General features: G+C 34.5%; 1 protein-coding gene across 1 annotated transcript in view; it reads left to right on the top strand.

The window, feature by feature from the left end:
- The window catches only part of Tmem244 (transmembrane protein 244), a 35,385-nt gene extending 26,849 nt beyond the window's left edge, over positions 1–8,536 (top strand). The window contains exons 4-6 of the mRNA XM_015497684.2: positions 194–319; positions 1,826–1,870; positions 6,947–8,536. Of these exons, the coding sequence (XP_015353170.2) occupies positions 194–319; positions 1,826–1,870; positions 6,947–7,041 (266 nt within the window). The 3' untranslated portion in view covers positions 7,042–8,536. The remainder of the gene's footprint in view (positions 1–193; positions 320–1,825; positions 1,871–6,946) is intronic.
- The last annotated feature ends 9,868 nt before the right edge of the window (positions 8,537–18,404 follow it).

The following is an 18,404-nucleotide window of genomic DNA, read 5'->3' as shown; positions in this document are numbered from 1 at the left end:
CAAGTCTAAATTTAATTAACAGATAGAATATGTTAGAAGTTCCTACCAATATTTGAGGATTGGTTATGAGATGGAACATTGTAAAAGTCCCTACCAAAAGCAGAATGCATTTTCATGGTCTCATTGTCAGCTGTAGTTCAGAACACTTAATCGCTCTAATCCCAAATAGTTATATTTTTCCTTTTATTTGCAGTTCTTTTATTCTCAACTGAGGTCACCTACTTTGTTTGTGGATTGCTTTTTGCTCTGGTTGTGGAAGAGTGGGTTTGGGATTATGCTATTTCAGTAACTATTCTTCATGTTGCTATCACTTCAACTGGTAAGCAAAATAAAATAATGAAAACAGAGAAAATGTACTAAATCTCATGTTGTCTCCAAATCTCGTTCTAAGAGCATATATTCCTATGATGATTAAAGTTCCTCCCTCCTCTGCTTCTCCTCCTCCCCAACCAAGTTCCTCTACCACTTCTCTTGGAGAGGTTTGACAGCTCCATTTTCTGATTGGGAACCCTACTGAAATGTTTCCTGTTCTCTTTCCATATCCAACGTGCCACCCACTATTAAAGGGTCTGTTTTTCCTCTGTAAGGAATATTTTTCATCCCAATTCCTTCTTCAGGTAAAAATTGACCAAAGACTGGGACTTCGGACTCAAAGGAACCCTGACTGTTGGCAAGCCTGGGAACTTGCCAACAACGGTTATTTTAATAAGACTACCAGTTCTAAGGAGTTTTTCCTCTGTACCCATGATCTTTAGAGTCAGGAAAAAAAAATGCATTCGTTTTACCGTTACTTGGAGTGTATTCTTTGACATGTCACATCTCTTACATCAGTTCTTTCCACTGCAAAAGTGAGGGACCTGGAGCAGTTTCATTAAGTTTATAAAATTGTCTGAAATGGAATCTAGTATAGCAGTTACTCAGTAAAGGATAGGTTTATCCATCTATTTATCTGATCATTCAAAATTTATTCTTCCAGTCTACTTTTTCTCCCTTTTCATCCTCCATTATTTATTTATTATTTTTGAAAAAGCATATTAGTCAAAGTGTGGGTGAGATCAAACTCAATTTATAATTTGGCATTTATTATTGTTATTACCAATTTAAATCACTCATATTTTTAGTATCCTTAGAAGCACACAATTTCTAAATGAATTGCCACTTCCCAGCTTCACTGCTATTAGAGAATACCAGATATTGATCCTCTAGCATCAATTTTCTCAGACACAAACCCTCCCTCAGTAATTCAAGAATCACTGATCCCCCACACACACACCTCAGATTCTCTGTTTTACTTTAGGGCTCAAGTTTTCCTGCAAGGCAGCCACAGGCTAGCATAAGATAGTCCACTCCTCAAAGTTTAAATAAGCCATAGGTTTTGGATGCAGAAGTTATTAGCTAACAGTCTAACACATGGCATGCAGAAAATACTTAACAAATAATTGCTTGATTGCTTGTTAGAACTGAGTTCAGAGTAAAGTGGTTCAGAATTCCAGAGGGAGCCAGGCATTGAGGATTCAATGCCTGGAACAAGAACAAGACTGCTGTAGGCTACTTCAATCTACTTTGTGAGCTGACCTGAGACCCTGACAATTCAGAGCACCATTTTTAGAAGCCTTCCTAATATCTGACCTAACAAATAACTTTTAGACCATGGCTTAAAGACAAATTCAGGACGACCTGATTTCACAAATATGTATAAAATCTTTCTTTGGTATATGGGTATGATTTGACTGAACAGAAATACATATTTCTTCACCAGTGGAAAAAATAAGGCATACTTTGAAAATGAGTAACACCTTTTTATTTTTATTTTTTTCTATTGCAGTCATGTTGGAATTCCCCTTAACATCACATTGGTGGGCTGCTTTAGGTATGTTGGAATTATTCTAGTTTAGATTCTTTAATCTACAATGTTAACTGGAGTAAATTTAGGAAATAGATTTTATTAATTAGACATAGATTTAATTATATAATCATAATCTTTCTAAGTAATTCATTATAATTAATTATATATAATCATACTCTTTCTAAGATAATAATGACAATGATGATGTTTAAGGCAATGAAAACCCTCTCAGTTTTACTAAAGATGAACTCTACTGGTTGTCTCTTTGGCCCAAATATACTGTCCGGGCAACCCTAAAACAATCCACAACAGAGGTGTTGCCATCTTAACATATATTTTAGACCAAAAGTAGATCAGTACATAGAAATAAAAGAAATTTGCTTGACCAGCAGGATGGTACACACCTGTAATCCTAGCAGCTCAGGAGGCTGAGGCAGGAGGATCACAAGTTCAGAGCCAGCCTCAGCAACTTAGTGAGGCCCTAAGCAACTTAGCAAGTCCCTGTCTCAAAAAATAAGAAGCACTGGCAGTGTGTCTCAGTGGTGAAGCATCTCTGGGTTTAATCTCTGGTACCCCAAACAGAAATTTCTTCTTCTCCTTAAGATAAATTTGACTTTATAAAGGAATGACATGGATTTTACTGTATATATTGAGCAATATATAAAGTGGAAGGGCATGAAAGCCCAAAAGACCTCTGGCAAAATTTTCATTAAGCTGTAGATTTCCTCAGCTTGCCTCCAAGTCTGACTTACACTATTTTCTCTCCCTTTCTTTTCCCATTATTTTCCCTTTGCAGCAGGTAGTAAGTACTGAGCCACTATAAGCAGGGAAACCAGAATCGATCTACTTCCTCTGAAAAAGTGTTTTAGGGACATATTTTGCACCTTTATTGGAATCCACAGACTTTTAGTCATCCCCCCCCCCAACACACACACACGTACACACAGGTGCCTCAACTGTACTACTGAGCCAGTTGGGTAGACTCAGATGTGGCATGAGTCACGGTGCACAAAAGGCCCCAGGTGAACAAAGCGCTCTGCCTTTCCTAATGCAGTTCTGCCTTTTTCCTTCTCTGACATCTTGTTTGTTCTCAGAGCTTCGTACTTAATGCAGGTAGGTCTTCATGTTCCATCATGGGAATGTCCTTCATTTATTCTTCTGTCTGAGACACAGCTCCCTTTAACTTCTTGTTGGATACAACTTATCAAAATAAATCCTCTTACAACATTCTTGGATCCTCAAAAGGTTGAACTTTTAGTGGGACAAAGAGGCTCATGATGGATACATCATGGGAGGGAACTGCCTTCTATGGGATGATTCAAGTGAAGTAGTCAAGACCCAAGATGCCTTCTTTCTAAAGCCAAAATTACAGTGAAGAGAGTGAGAACAATAAAATGATAATGTATTGAAACTTACTTAAGTGTGAAAATAGCTTATATATAAAGGGGAAAAGAACATAAGAATATATAAAAGCAAATTAGCCTCTGATCCTTTTTGTCCCCTGTTAATACAAAGGGCCTAGAACTGTGACCTAGAGCAGAATTTCTCTGTGCAGATCATGAGGACCATACTAAAATGCAATCAGTCTGGATAGGGCCCAGGTAATGCAAGCATTGCTGGTTCAGGGACAATACAGAGAATATTCTGAACTTTTAAAATTCTTACATAATACCTAATTTGAAGCAAAGTCAATACATTTTATGACTTGATAGTATTTTCACTTCTTAAAATTTTGAAGTTCTTGAAGGCATCTACATTTAATCTCCTTTATTGTATCCTAATATCATCCTTTCCTAGAAGTAGAGTAGCCAGCCACATTCAGCTCATTCTTAGTTTTAAATAATCCAATCTATATGTTGTTTTCCTTAGACTACTCTTTTATGAAATAGGAAATCAAGATAAGAAACAGCAAACATAAAGGAAATGAGATTGTTACAATATCATGTTATTTGTATTCTTCCTTAATTATATTATGTAATAATTAGAAATTTAGGAAGGGAAATCAGCATTACAACATTACCATTTATTTCTGCTAATAAAGAAAAGCTGGATGCTTCTAAACAGTTTTCAATACTTGCCAAGTTTGGAAACTATTTATTTATAAATCTGTTGCATTTGGCTTCCAAATACAAAGATTATATAATATCTCTAAATTTTTTTTCTTCTTAATTTGGCAACAATAATCTTGTCTAATATCTTCAATCTGTTTTGAAAACAAACCCAAGCATGTTCTAGTATTGCCTCTCAAGTGTTTGGTTTTTTTGTTTTGTTTTGGTGCTGAGGACTGAACTACTCAAGTACTCAAGGTTGCTTTAACCACTCACTGAGCTACACCCCTGGCTCTTTTTTGAGTTGAGTTCTCTCTAAGTTGCCAAGATTGGTCTCTTACTTGCCATCCTCCTTCTTCAGCCTCCCAAATAGTTTAGATTACAGCTTTCGGCACCATGCCTGGCTTTGCCACTAAATTTTAATGGCCCATACAATATTAATAATACATTTATCAATCAGTTAATACAAGCCAGGGACATTGAATTTATCTCACTAACCGTTATTACAATTTTGTGCGATACCTATTATATTCTAATTCTATAAATGTGGAAACAAAAGTTTATTGAATTGGATGATTCAGCAGAGTTCCTGTAGCTAAGGTGGGTCCTGTAACTAGCCTTTTCTTCTGACTTAGACTGCTACCCAGAGCAATTTCTACTCCTAAGTAGAAATCCTGGAGCTCTTACTGCAAATATGTGATTGTTGCAGTAAATTCTCTCATTTAGAAAATATACCAGGTAAAGAACAGAGCTCACAAAATTTTGTGGAGATAGTTATCATTTAGGCAAAGGAAACTGAAGAGAATATAGACTGATCAAGTAGAATCACATGCTCTGAAAAGACTTTCCAGTTCTATGACATTTTCACATCAAACAGAGTAAACAGATAAGACATAACATAGAAAGAACACACACACACACACACACACACACACACAAGATCAAAGTGTTTGTGTCTAAACTCAGTTGGAAATAGCACAATGCTGCTTACCTTCTGGAAAAGTAAATTATAGAATGGCTGATGTTTCATTTCCAATATTTAAAACAAAATTGAAAAACCTAAAATGCTCATAATAAAAATTCAGCCCCCAAGCATGGCACAGAGTAGCATGTAGTAGAGTGTCAGTAAGCATTTGTTGTGTCAGCATGGGGAGAATTAAATGGAATGAAATGAAGTAGCTGAGGTTTTCCTGGAATGCAGTAAGTATATTTGGGCTCCTGACAGAGAACACACTCCAGTGGACTACCAAGAGAGTCTGCTTAATCTTCACCCTGAGAGGGTTCAAAATGAAAACAAAATTTAAAAAAACTAAAACAAATTTCTGCAAAATCCAAACAATATTACCTGTCATAGGTCATTTTATATTTATGCAAATATTACATAGTATATCATTATGTTATTTATATATCATAAAATATTTATATAATGTAAATATAAGCATATACATAGAAAGTGGTACTATAAAAAATACTTTTATGTGGGCCAGATAGTTAAGCCAGAAGAATATGCAAAGACTACCATTCTAAAATTACAGGGAGTAAAACACTGGACATGTATTTGTGATACATTCTCTTTTCTTCATGCTTGGCGCTCTTGTCTTTAGAGTAGTACAAGAAGCAGTGAAGATATTTCCGTTATTTTTTCTTCTCACAGATTGAAACGAATGCATCAATCGTATATTTAGTAGGAAAATTAACCAAGTGAAAGCTTCTTATTTAGTCCAGTGTAATTTCTATTACTGTATGTGCCTTCACGTACTGTTTAATTCTCTACTTCCCATAAGTCTTCGATGTGAACTTTTCTCCAGCTTTGTTCAGTACATCCAGAAAACACATGTAGAAAATACTGATGGTTTGTTTTTTTTTTGGTGTGAGTCCTGCAAAGATGTAAATTTTTAATATACTGGGGAAAGATTTTAAAAGAAATACTGAGAACTTTGTGTGCAATTAATCAAAACGCATGCTGTTAATTAAAATAAACAAAAATTTTTTAAAAAGAAATACTAAAAACTGTAAGAAGATATGATCTTTTCTCTCTGAAAAATAAGAACCTGTCTCTTTGAATTTCATTGGGAATACCACAGAATTTACTGTGCCCTAGTCGAAGCAGTCACATGACACAGGCCACCTGGACAGAAAGGAGAGTTAAAATAGGCATGATAGAATGGCCAAGAGGATTTAATGGGGTGACTATTTTAGTTTTAGTAACTGGGGTTGAATTACTCAGAGTACAGTTACCGAATGGCATCTGACATAGCCTTGTTTTTGTTTTTGTTTTTTTGAGCACAAATATTAGATGTAAGAGACCAACGGTTAGCCATCTTCAAAATGATGTCTCTTGGTGGTCTTCCATTGGACGTGGTTCTTTCTGAGAGGAAGTTAGCAATCCTGTCAGTGTTCTTACCTCAGGGAGCTTTACCTTTCAAGGGCATTATGTTGTTACTGCCACACAAGGAACAACAGATTTATGAAAGCTCTTTAATTGGATCAATATTGGTCAAATCAATATTTTAAAACAAATAAGAATCACTGGGCCAATGAAACCAGAACTAAAGCATTTTCATAAAACTAAATAACTCAGGTATATAGAATTCTGGTCCTTAAAATCTTTTCTATACTTAAAAGTCAGCAAGCATTTTTTCTTTTATAATTAGAGGAGAAAAGACCTTAGTTTGTGTGTGTACACATTCATACACACACACACACAGTAGCAATACAAATAAATGGAACGTTTAAGCACAGAAAGTATTGAGAATTGTGAATTCCTTGGCATGTGCTTCGACTTTATTGTCTTTGAATATCTGAGTTTTAAGAGCTCCTTTCTATTGATCTGCACATACTCTCTGAAGGAAGTTCTAAATTTTAACAGTTTATCAGCTTTAGAATATATACCTCCCCTCTCTTAGGTGAATCTATAAACTGTTCTATTTCAAATACGATGCCAGTTACAGAAACATTATTTAAGTCATGGCAATTGTTCTTATTCATAATCCTACCTATGAATTATTCATTACTGGTAGCTAACCAAAACTTTCCTTTCATGTATTTGCAGGAGCCGGCTTAATTTCAATGATATGTGGAGGCCAGACTTTAGCATACTGTTTATTTAAAGACAACTTTATATATCCAGATCTGGGTAATTTTTAGCAGTACAGATGGATTAATTTGCCTCAGAATTTCTATCCTGTAACATATATTACATCAGAGTTAAATTTTACTTTTTGTTTATGTTCAAGGTTGAATTTATTTAGTATACTTTATAACAATACAAGAGAGATAAATGGAGAGCAGAACAATTCTAGTCAACAATTTAAGAGCATAGTGTTGCAAACTTATAAAATGCAGTGTTTCCCAAAGTGTGTTCCACAGAACACTGGTTCTGGAGAATGTTCATAATGCTATACAATGGGGGAAAGTTTTATGTTTAAGTGCATTTGTGGAATCCTGGGTTTAAGTACAACAAAACTCATTTATTTCAGCACTTTTCAGGAATCTTTGACACACTATTGTGAACAAGTCATCCATTTTTTTTTGACAAAGACATTCATTTACCCACTAAGAAATGTCATGCTAATATTCTGTTTTCCTTGTAACCTTCCCCAAACTATGTTGTTTCAATTGATTACTTATTTAGAAAAATTAAAGTATAATATACATTATGCTTCTCCAATGTATTTGATTAGGGACACATTTTAGAAAATATTGGTAAATAGTATGAAAAACGTAACCCAGAAATGGGCAGATTCAAAACTGCTGCCAATCTCTGCAACCAGAATTAGATTCTATTATTGTCCCACATTATTTATTCTAGGTTAGAGCATTTCTTATGAAATTACTAGTTTTTGTTTTAACATCTGTATCTATTTCTTTCTTTAGACTGTAGTCTTCTAACATAGGCTTCTCAAAATCTAATGTGTATTTGATTTGTCTGGGGATCTTGTAACAGTGCAGATTTTGGTTCAGAAGGGAGGATGATGGAGTCCAAGATTATGTACTTCTAACAGTTCTCAGGAAATGCTAGTGCGTTAGGTCTATGGACCACACCTTGAGTAGCAAGGATATAAGTGGTTTGGATTATATATATTTTTTTGAGTTTGTATAGTTCTGTATTACCAGTTTGATAGTTCTTCTATTATTGTCATGCAGTAAGTACTTATTTATTTGAATTTAAAACAAGGTGAGTTACTTTATATAATTGTCTTAAATATTTACTACTTTCAATATAGCTAAAATAATCTGCTAATATAATAGTATGAACATACAAAAAGGGACAGGAAAGTTACAGTCCCACACGTTCATACTCACAAATTTTAGGAAACAAATTAAAAACTAAACTAGACCATATTTTAGAATTTTCTCCCTGATGAGAAAATTTTACTCTAAAAATCCATTTCCTTCATGAAGACATCCATTCACCTACTAAGCAGTGCTGTGGATAATTTTATATATTTCAGATGACCTTCCAAAAGCTATGTTGTATTGATCAGTTACTGATTTAGAAATTTGAACTTATTGGGAACCTGTAAGTATAAAAATAATGATACTGTCTCTTTTGCTTCTTTCTCACATTATTCACTCACATGATCTTTTGTGTCCCATCCATTAGTTCCATTCTTCCTGGTAATTATTCCGAAATATTTGGTTGTAGAGGTATCAAAATATGTAACTCACCTGGATCAATCAAGAGACTGTGAATTTCAATTATGAATAAACATTTTTTTCATTTTTTATTATTATTAGTTGTTCAAAACATTACATAGCTCTTGACATATCATATTTCATACATTTGATTCAAGTGGGTTATGAACTCCCATTTTTTCCCATATACAGATGACAGAATCACATCGGTTACACATCCAGTTTTTACATACTGCCATACTAGTGTCTGTTGTATTCTGCTGCCTTTCCTATCCTCTATTATCCCCCTCCCCTCCCCTCCCATCTTCTCTCTCTACCCCATCTACTGTAATTCATTTCTCTCCCTTGTTTTTTTTCCCCTTTCCCCTCACTTCCTCTTATATGTAATTTTGTATAAGGATGAGGATCTCCTTCCATTTCCATGCAATTTCCCTTCTCTCTCCCTTTCCCTCCCACCTCTCGTCCCTGTTTAATGGTGATCTTCTTATGCTCTTCCTCCCTGCTCTGTTCTTAGTTGTTCTCCTTATATCAAAGAAGACATTTGGCATTTGTTTTTAGGGATTGGCTAGCTTCACTTAGCATAATCTGCTCTAGTGTCATCCATTTCCCTGCAAATGCCATGATTTTGTTATTTTTTGGTGCTGAGTAATACTCCATTGTGAATAAATGCCACACTTTTTTTTATCCATTCATCTTTTGAAGGGCATCTAGGTTGGTTCCACAGTCTAGCTATTGTGAATTGTGCTGCTATGAACATCGATGTAGCTGTATCCATATAGTACGCTCTTTTAAGGTCTTTGGGGAATAGTCTGAGAAGGGGAATAGCTGGGTCAAATGGTGATTCCATTCCCAGCTTTCCCAGGAATCTCCATACTGCTTTCCAAATTGGCTACACCAATTTGCAGTCCCACCAGCAATGTACAAGTGTACCCTTTTCCCCACATCCTCGCCAGCACTTGTTGTTGTTTGACTTCATAATGGCTGCCAATCTTACTGGAGTGAGATGGTATCTTAGGGTGGTTTTGATTTGCATTTCTCTGACTGCTAGAGATGGTGAGCATTTTTTCATGTACTTGTTGATTGTTTGTGTGTCCTCTTCTGAGAAGTGTCTGTTCAGGTCCTCGGCCCATTTATTGATTGGGTTATTTGTTTTCTTATTGTTTAATTTTTTGAGTTCTTTGTATACTCTGGATATTGGGGCTCTATCTGAAGTGTGAGGAGTAAAAATTTGTTCCCAGGATGTAGGCTCCCTATTTACCTCTCTTATTGTTTCTCTTGCTGAGAAAAAAACTTTTTAGTTTGAGTGAGTCCCATTTGTTGATTCTTGTTTTTAACTCTTGTGCTATGGGTGTCCTATTAAGGAATTTGGAGCCCGACCCCACAGTATGTAGATTGGAGCCAACTTTTTCTTCTATCAGACACAGAGTCTCTGTTTTGATATCAAGCTCCTTGATCCATTTTGAGTTAACTTTTGTGCATGGCGAGAGAAAGGGATTCAGATTCATTTTGCTGCATATGGATTTCCAGTTTTCCCAGCACCATTTGTTGAAGATGCTATCCTTTCTCCATTGCATGCTTTTAGCCCCTTTGTCAAAAATAAGATAGGTGTAATTTTGTGGTTTGGTCTCTGTGTCCTCTATTCTGTACCATTGGTCCACCCGCCTGTTTTGGTACCAGTACCATGCTCTTTTTGCTACTATTGCTCTGTCAACCTAGGGTAGTTATAAAAGCCCCATAATGATGGTTCCCAGTTAAACCCCTACTGACAACACACAGGCAAGCATCTTGTTAAAGATTCAACAGAACTCAGTCCTGCTCTAGAAGTGCCGAGACCAACAAACCATGGATCCACTGATGAGGGAATGTGCCCTGTGAAACTCACACCCATGGAAGAAATTCACAGAAACATTAAAACTGCCTAAATAAAATTGTTAATTAAAAAAGATGTGGTTGATTAAGTACTTTTTAATATAATGAGAATTAAATTTCACTAGTAAATTAGAAAAACAATCTCTCAGACTCAGGATCTTGTCATTCTGTAGTGCAGCTTAATTAGCATGTTTATTTCTAGGATTAGAAATCCATCTGCTCAGGTAATTACTATTGTGTTAATCCTACTCTTTACTTTTTCTCCCTGAGCACAAGAATAATCTGTGGTTTTCTTCTTTCCCTCATTAAAATGATTACCATTATCTACTTGATGGCACCTCTTGACACACAGTAATTAAAAATACAATGGATGGAAATTTTAGCACAAAAAAATTATACATTAACTATATCAACTAATAATCTACTTGCCCTACATTATATATAACTTTCTCAAAGGCTAAGAATCATGCCCACTTAACTTATTCCTTCAGTGTCCCATAAAGAGTCACAAGTTGATAGAATCCTATCCAGGATTTTGATGCATATTTTTCAGGACTAGCATTTTTATATTTTTAAGAAAGATAATACTTTTATATTATGCATAATTTTTTCATAAATATACTTTAAAGCTATTATTCCTTTGTGCTATTTTAGGATTTAAATCCATTTACATTCTCCTTTAATAATGCTTTAAAGAATCACATTTAAAAGAATTTTGCTGACAGCGATTCCAAAATATATATGAACACTGTTTACACATTTGCTGTCTGAAGATTAGAATTATATCTAAAATGTTATGGATTTTATTCAACCAATTTACCTTAATAACTGAACTAATAAGTTCTAAAACTATTTAGAATCACTAAAGCTACAGAAATTATTCTATAAAAGTGAGAACTTATATACAATGAGATAGAGAGTTTTGTTTATGGCAAACGTCCAAGGAAATATAAAACCACTTTCTAAAGTTGTTGTTCTATAAACTTTAGAAAACTGAATTGAGAGAAAAATAAAAACATAGCAAAAGAATCCATTGATGTGGCTATGCTGAATATTATCAAAAAAAGGAAGGAAATACAGTTTGGTTCATGTAAAGATAATATCATTCTTTTACATAAAATTTCTACTGGAGAAAAAAGACCTCATAGAAGATGGTAAAATTTTGAGAATATTGAACATTTTTTAATACAGAACAACAACATTAAATTTTTTATTCACTATTTCTTAATTTAGTTATTTCTTTTCAATTTTCTTTTATTCTTAATAAAATTTCGGGGTAGTTCATTAATGACAGGGCCCAATGCATCTTAAAAAACAATTCCCATCTAACATTCTTCTTTCTGCAAAGGAACAAGTACATAGAAAATCCAGAGACTCTCATGCAGGTCATAGTGCATAAAGACCATGTGGACATGGTCCAGAAATGCACTATGTGTTGGCATCTTTCTTTTCTTTTATATGAAAAATACAACTTATATCTCGGAGCTGACACTGCAACTTGATTTTTTTTTTCATGAATAGCTGGTATCAGTGGGTCTTAAATATGAAAATGAGCTTGTCCTGCTTTAAAAAAGAAAAACCCACAATCATGGAAATTTGTAATCTTGAAGAAATGTACCTCTTTTCCCCCTTTCCTCTATAGGTTTCTTAGTCCTCTCCTGGATAACTCACACCAAGTTTGCCATCTAGGAGGACTACTAAATGATAATGTATTACAAGCCATCAGTATCCTGTCAAGGAAAAGGAATTCACAGGAATTTAATGAGGTGTCTACTATACTATATGACAATTTTAATGGTCATGATGGCTTTCACCGTGGAGTATCATTCTATGCCTTGAATGGTTTGAGAACCCAAGGATAACTTCTGATTCTCAGTAACTCTCAGAATGAATTAGATTTTATTTATTTATTTATCTATCTGTGCTAGAAATGAAACCCAGGGTCTCACACATGCTAGGCACTCTCCACTGAGCTACACCCCTATCCTTGGATTAGGCTTTAACTGGTTACTTCTGAAAGATAATGTCAAATATATTTACTCCTATTTTAATAGCTACCCCTTTGCTTTCTCTTAAAATATTTTATAGTCTTTTCTTAGTTTGCTGTTCTTTTTATTCTCAGAAAATTTCAGGTTTCAGTCTTTTATTCAACATTAAATATAATTTCAGTAATAAAGATTTACATAGGAGTTATCAAGTTGAACTTGCCGTTTGTTTTCTGTCAAATTTCAGGTAGTCAGCAAGTCCTCTAATGGGTTGTGAATTATAAGCATTTCCTTCTAGAAAACTGCTATCATAAGATGACCAGGATGTTAATAAAATTTTTTTCTGGTATTAGGCAGAAAAATTTGGTGTTCTCTGAAAAACTTCGAGATTGTTCTGTTAACTATGATATGGTGTTAAGCATTGCATAATTACATGCTATTCTACAAGTGCACTGAGACACAGATATTTGTTTCTAGACAGGTACAACTGTTAACCTCCTTCCACTGTGAATTTGTTATGTTTATTTGGCTACTGCTGAATTCCTCCATCCCTTTGTGCCAAGTCTTTGGGCAAAATCATTCCTTAAAGTAGTTTAATTCCTGCCAAATTCCAGGAAGCTTTTTGCCAAAACAAGATCTCAGCCACCATGGAAGTTTCCACTACAAAAGAGACTGTGATCACTAAGAACAGACCATTAAACAAGCTGTCCTCAGACCCATCCAGGTTGACGAAGGACACGATAAGATTTCATACCAATGCAGTTGCCTCCCATCTCAACAGACTCACTTTACCTAGAACATGGTATCTTCCTAGGTGCTGCTGTAGGCACTGCCGCCCGATGGCCTTGACCTGCCTTCCTGCTCCATCCTCTGAAGGGGTAATATAACTTCTCTATTCCCATCATCCCTGGCCCCAGTTTGGGGGGATATTTTAGATCTCCCAGAAAACATGAAGTGAGTGAAGGGCTTTTCATTTTCTAGGAACACCACAGCTTGGAGGGAAATACAGAGTCTACAGGAAGTGGTGAGATACCAGACATGATCCTCTGTGAAAGACATCTACCACTCTCTCTGCTTCATCATCACCCCCACCCTCTCAACATAGAGAATCCTTCCCTAGCTCTACTGGAGACCTGGAAGGCTATGCAAAACAGTTAAAGGAAAACAATCACTATGCAAAATATTTAAACAATCCCACCAAACAGAGCATAGCACACATGGAAACATCCCTACACAACACATCTATTTCCAAAAGGAAATATTCCTCTATGGAAGACAGAACATTTAAGATGAAGAAGAATTTCAGCCTCACAGTCAAAAATAAGACAGCAATTTAAAGACAAATATATAAATACTTCATATTTTCTTTCAAATAGGAAAATATCATCTCTGCAATGAGAACCGTTGGTAATCATACAACAGGAATATATATATTTGTATTTAGAAAATATATATATGTATTCCATGGAAGTGAAAATATAATTGTTACTATAAAAAAGCTAAGTAGATAAGATAATCAGTATTCTAAATATAACTGAAGAGATAGATTAATGATGTGAAGAAAGAACTGAGAAATTCACTCTAAATTTACTGCAAGAAAAGAGATGGGAAATATGAAAGATAAGTGGAGACATGGATGATAGACTGAGAAACCCTAACACCCATTTAATTAGAGTCTACAAAGAAGAATGAGGGAGAGAAAATATGTGGATACAAAGGCTGAAGAGTTTGTGGAACTGCAGAGACCTATGTGTTTCCAGATGAAAAGGCTTTACCCAATGACAGATCAGATAAGTGACATAACCCAGACCTGACACAGCATACAGAAATTGAAAAGTAATAGTAATAAAGATTAAATTCATAGAAATAACACAAAGATAAGGGCTGGGTTTGTGGCTCAGTGGTAAGATGCTTACCTAGAATGTGGGAGGCACCACATAGGAAGAAAGAAAGAAAGAAAGAAAGAGAGAGAAAGAAAGAAAATAAAAGTCCATTAATAACTAAAAAAATAATTAAAAAAGAAATAACCCAAGATAAGAAATAGTTTATTTAATATAGTAAAGTAGTCCTTCCAGATGCTGGCCATCTTGAGAAGGGAGATTCTCCAGGAAGATCTGGTACTGACTTTGCCTTCTCCCAGCCTTCTGTACCCAAACTTCTCCATAGTCACTTGAGGATTTGATCATAAATAAATCCTGGTACTTACTAGTATACTCTTAAATGAAAAATATAGGTTGTTAGTGTAAATTTATTTTGAATGAGACTACAAGCCCTAAATATAAAAGGGGAAGTGATATTGGAAGTAACTGACCTCTTCAGATTTGAGAAATATCTACTTTGTGTACAAAGTACAGCTGATCAACAGAGAAAGCACAAATAGAAGTATTAAGAATAAAAAGACAGAAATAATTCAGACAGAATAGAGGATTTTAGGAATTATATAATTAAAATTGAGAACTTGATAAAATGAATAATTTTAAGAACACAAATTAGAAGATAAATAAGCAAACCTAAATAAATCAGTAACTATTAAATAAACTGAACTTGGTAATAAAAATAAAAAGTCTGTTTTCTAAAAGTAATATATAAAAAAATCAAAATAAAAGAATATCAGTCTGCAAAGTAAAGTCAGTGGAATGAATCTGACATAAATTTCCCATGTACACATACAAAAACAACACAGTGAAATCTCACCTTCATGTATAGTCGTAAGAATAGAACTGTAACTAGATAACATATATTCAAGGCTTGTATAATTAATTATATCAAAATAGATTCTATTGTCATGCACAGCTAAATAAATAAATAAAGTGAAAAAAGCATATCAGCCTGAATTGTAAATTGTATCAAACCATCAAAGGTCAGACAATTCTTTTCATAGATCAACTGTATTAGAAAATAGAGAAAGATAAAAGAAACCAATTAGTTTTTAAGTTTTGCATAACATTAATACCAAAACTGCACAAATACAATAAGAGAAAAATAGCAGATTGATCTCTCTTATATATTTGAATATCAAAATAAGTACTATAAAATTAATCCCAATTGTGCCTTTTTAAAGATATTAACTCATCTCCATAAAGTTTATTCCAAGAATGCAGGGAGGGTTACTATGGTTTGGATGTGGTTTGTGTGTGTCCCTCAAAAGGTTCATGTGTAAGAAGCTTGGTCCCCAGCTTTGCCACACAACTTTCAGAAGTTGGGCCTAGTAGAAGGTGGTTAGGTTACCGGGTACCACCCTAGTAAAGGATTAATGGCAGTCTCACTACTTGATGAGTTCCTGAGATAATGGGTTGTTGTAAAGAGTTTGACACCTCCTCTGAGAATCCTTTTTTCACCAGTTCCACTTGCCTCCCCCCACCCCGCCTCTCTTTTCTCTCTCTCTCTCTCTCTCTCTCTCTCTCTCACACACACACACACACACACACACACACACAGACATCTTAGTGTGATACCATCTACCACATATGAGATTCTTACCAGAACCAAGTAGATACCAGTGCTGTGCTCTTGAATCCTGGAACTGTGAGCTGAACACATCTTTTTTTTCTTTATAAAGTATCCAGTATCCATTATTCTGTATCTAGCAGCACAAAAGGGATGTCTACAAAATTTCAGCACTTGAAAGAGTGGTGACACAGATCTGTAATCCCATTGAATCCAGAGACTGAGGCAGGAGGTAGTAGGTGCAAGGCCAGTCTCAGCAACATAGGCCCTCAGCAACTTAATGAGACCCTGTCTCAAAATTTAAAAATAATTTTTAAAAGGACGGGGATGAAGCTCAGTGGTAAAATGCCCCTGAGTTCAATCCCCCATTTTTTTTAAAGTTAAGCACTTGACAATCTATCAGTGTAAATTACCATATATCAGATTAAAGGAAAAAACTGATTTTCTTAATAGAAATTAAGAAACATCAATTATAATTTTTATTACAGCATTATAGTTATACATAGTAGTTGGGTTCATTTGTACAAAATCATAAATGCAAGGAATTTTATTTCAATCCCCATTTACCTCCTATTCCTCCCCCTCCTGCCCCCTGTTCTCTTCCCTCAATTCTAGTCGTCAGCCTTTGGCTCATTTATTTGTTCATTTTTGATTGATACTTCTATGTATACATAAAGGTGAAATTCCCTTTGATACATTGATATATATGTACAATACGATTTTATTAGATTCATTCCATATTTCTCTTCCTTTTGCATCCTCCCTCCCTCCCTCTCATTTTTCTTGTCAATGGAGAAGAATATACTTCTTCCCTGTGTATTTATGATATTTGATCCTCCCTCACCCATTGCTTTCTTTCTCTTCTTTGCTCTAACTTCCACATTTGAGAGAAAACATTTGACTCTTGATTTTCTGAGTCTGGCTTGTTTCACTGAGCATGAGAGACATCAAATTATGGAGCTTCTCCACAGCAAAGGAAACAACAAGGAGCATGAAGAGAGAGACCACAGAATACCAGCTGCTCATCTGACAGTGGGTTAATATCCAGAATATATAAAGAACTCAAAAACCTTAACACCAGAAAAACAAACAGCCCAGTCAATAAGTGGGCAAAAGAACTATATGGACTTTTCTTAAGAAAAGGTTCACTCGTACATTATTGTTGTGACTGCAAATCAGTACAACCACTCTGGAGATATGGAGAGTCCTTAAAAATCTAGGAATGGAATCACCATATGACCCAGATATCCCACTCCTCACTATTCATTCAAAAGAACAAAAATCAGCATAGAATAATGATATAGGAACATCAATATCTATAGCAGCACAATTTACAATAGACAAATTAGGTATCCAGCCTAGATGCTTGTTAATAGATGAGTGGATCAAGAAAATATGATGTATATACACAATGGAGTTTTACTGAGTCATAGAAAGATAAAATTATGGCATTTTCTGGTAAATGGTTAGAACTGGAGAATATCATGCTAAATGAAATTAGCCAGACTCAGAAATTCAAGGGTAGAATTCATATAAAAGAGTAGCTATTCCAAGAATAGCCAGATAATTTTGAAAGGAAGTACAAGGAAAGAAATTGCTTTACCAAAAACCAAAATTAGTGTTAAGCTATAGAATTTTTTAAACAAAAGCTTAATCTTTAATTATTTTCAACACAAGGTAAATATAACTGAAGATTAATATAGAACAGTTCCCTCCATCTTATTTATTTTGTAATTTTTCAAATTTTTAAATTGATTCTTTAAAAATAAATGACAGTGGAATGCATTACAATTCTTATTACACATTTAGAGCACAATTTTTCATATCTCTGGTTGTATATAAAGTATGTTCACACCAATTCGTGTCTTCATACATGTACTTGGATAATGATGTATGTCACATTCCACCATCCTAAGCTATAGAATTAAAACAATGTCATATTGCATTCTGAAACAAATAAATAGATCAATTGAAGAGAATAAAGTGTGCAAAATCCCAACTAGGTTCTGAAACAATGTTAGACAGAAGCAACATAAATTGGTAGAGAAAAAAATTATAATTCAATAAATGACTTTCCTATGAAAACAATAAATTAGGATTCTTCCTTATGTCATAAAAAGTTCCAAATTGAATAAAAATCTAAATTTGAAAAAAAAGGACAATGTTTTATAACAAGAAGGAGGTATGAAGCCAAAAAGAACAAAGATGTAACCAAAATTAAAAGACAGCTATACAATGTAAATTATTTGCAATTCATATAACATACAAAGGAATAGTATCCTGAAAAAAGAAAAGAAAATACTGATATATATATATGAAAATATAAACAATCCAAAAGGCAAATGAACAAAGTCTATAAGCAGAAAAAAAAAAAGACAAATAAGGCTAATATATCGGGTATAGCTCAGTGGTAGAGGGCTTGCCTAGCATGTTCAAGGCCCTGGGTTTGACCTCCAGTACAGCAAAAGAAAAGAAATAAAGAATACATACAGAGTATGTTAGCCTTTGTTGTTGTTGTTGTTGTGACAAAATATCTGAGAAAATAAACTTAAAGAAGGAAAGATTTATTTT

Source organism: Marmota marmota, unplaced genomic scaffold, assembly GCF_001458135.2.
Source record: "Marmota marmota marmota unplaced genomic scaffold, marMar, whole genome shotgun sequence".
In the NCBI taxonomy this organism is placed as follows: domain Eukaryota; kingdom Metazoa; phylum Chordata; class Mammalia; order Rodentia; family Sciuridae; genus Marmota; species Marmota marmota.
The sequence above is the reverse complement of the archived record's forward strand: the minus strand, read 5'-3'. Positions and strand labels throughout refer to the sequence as shown.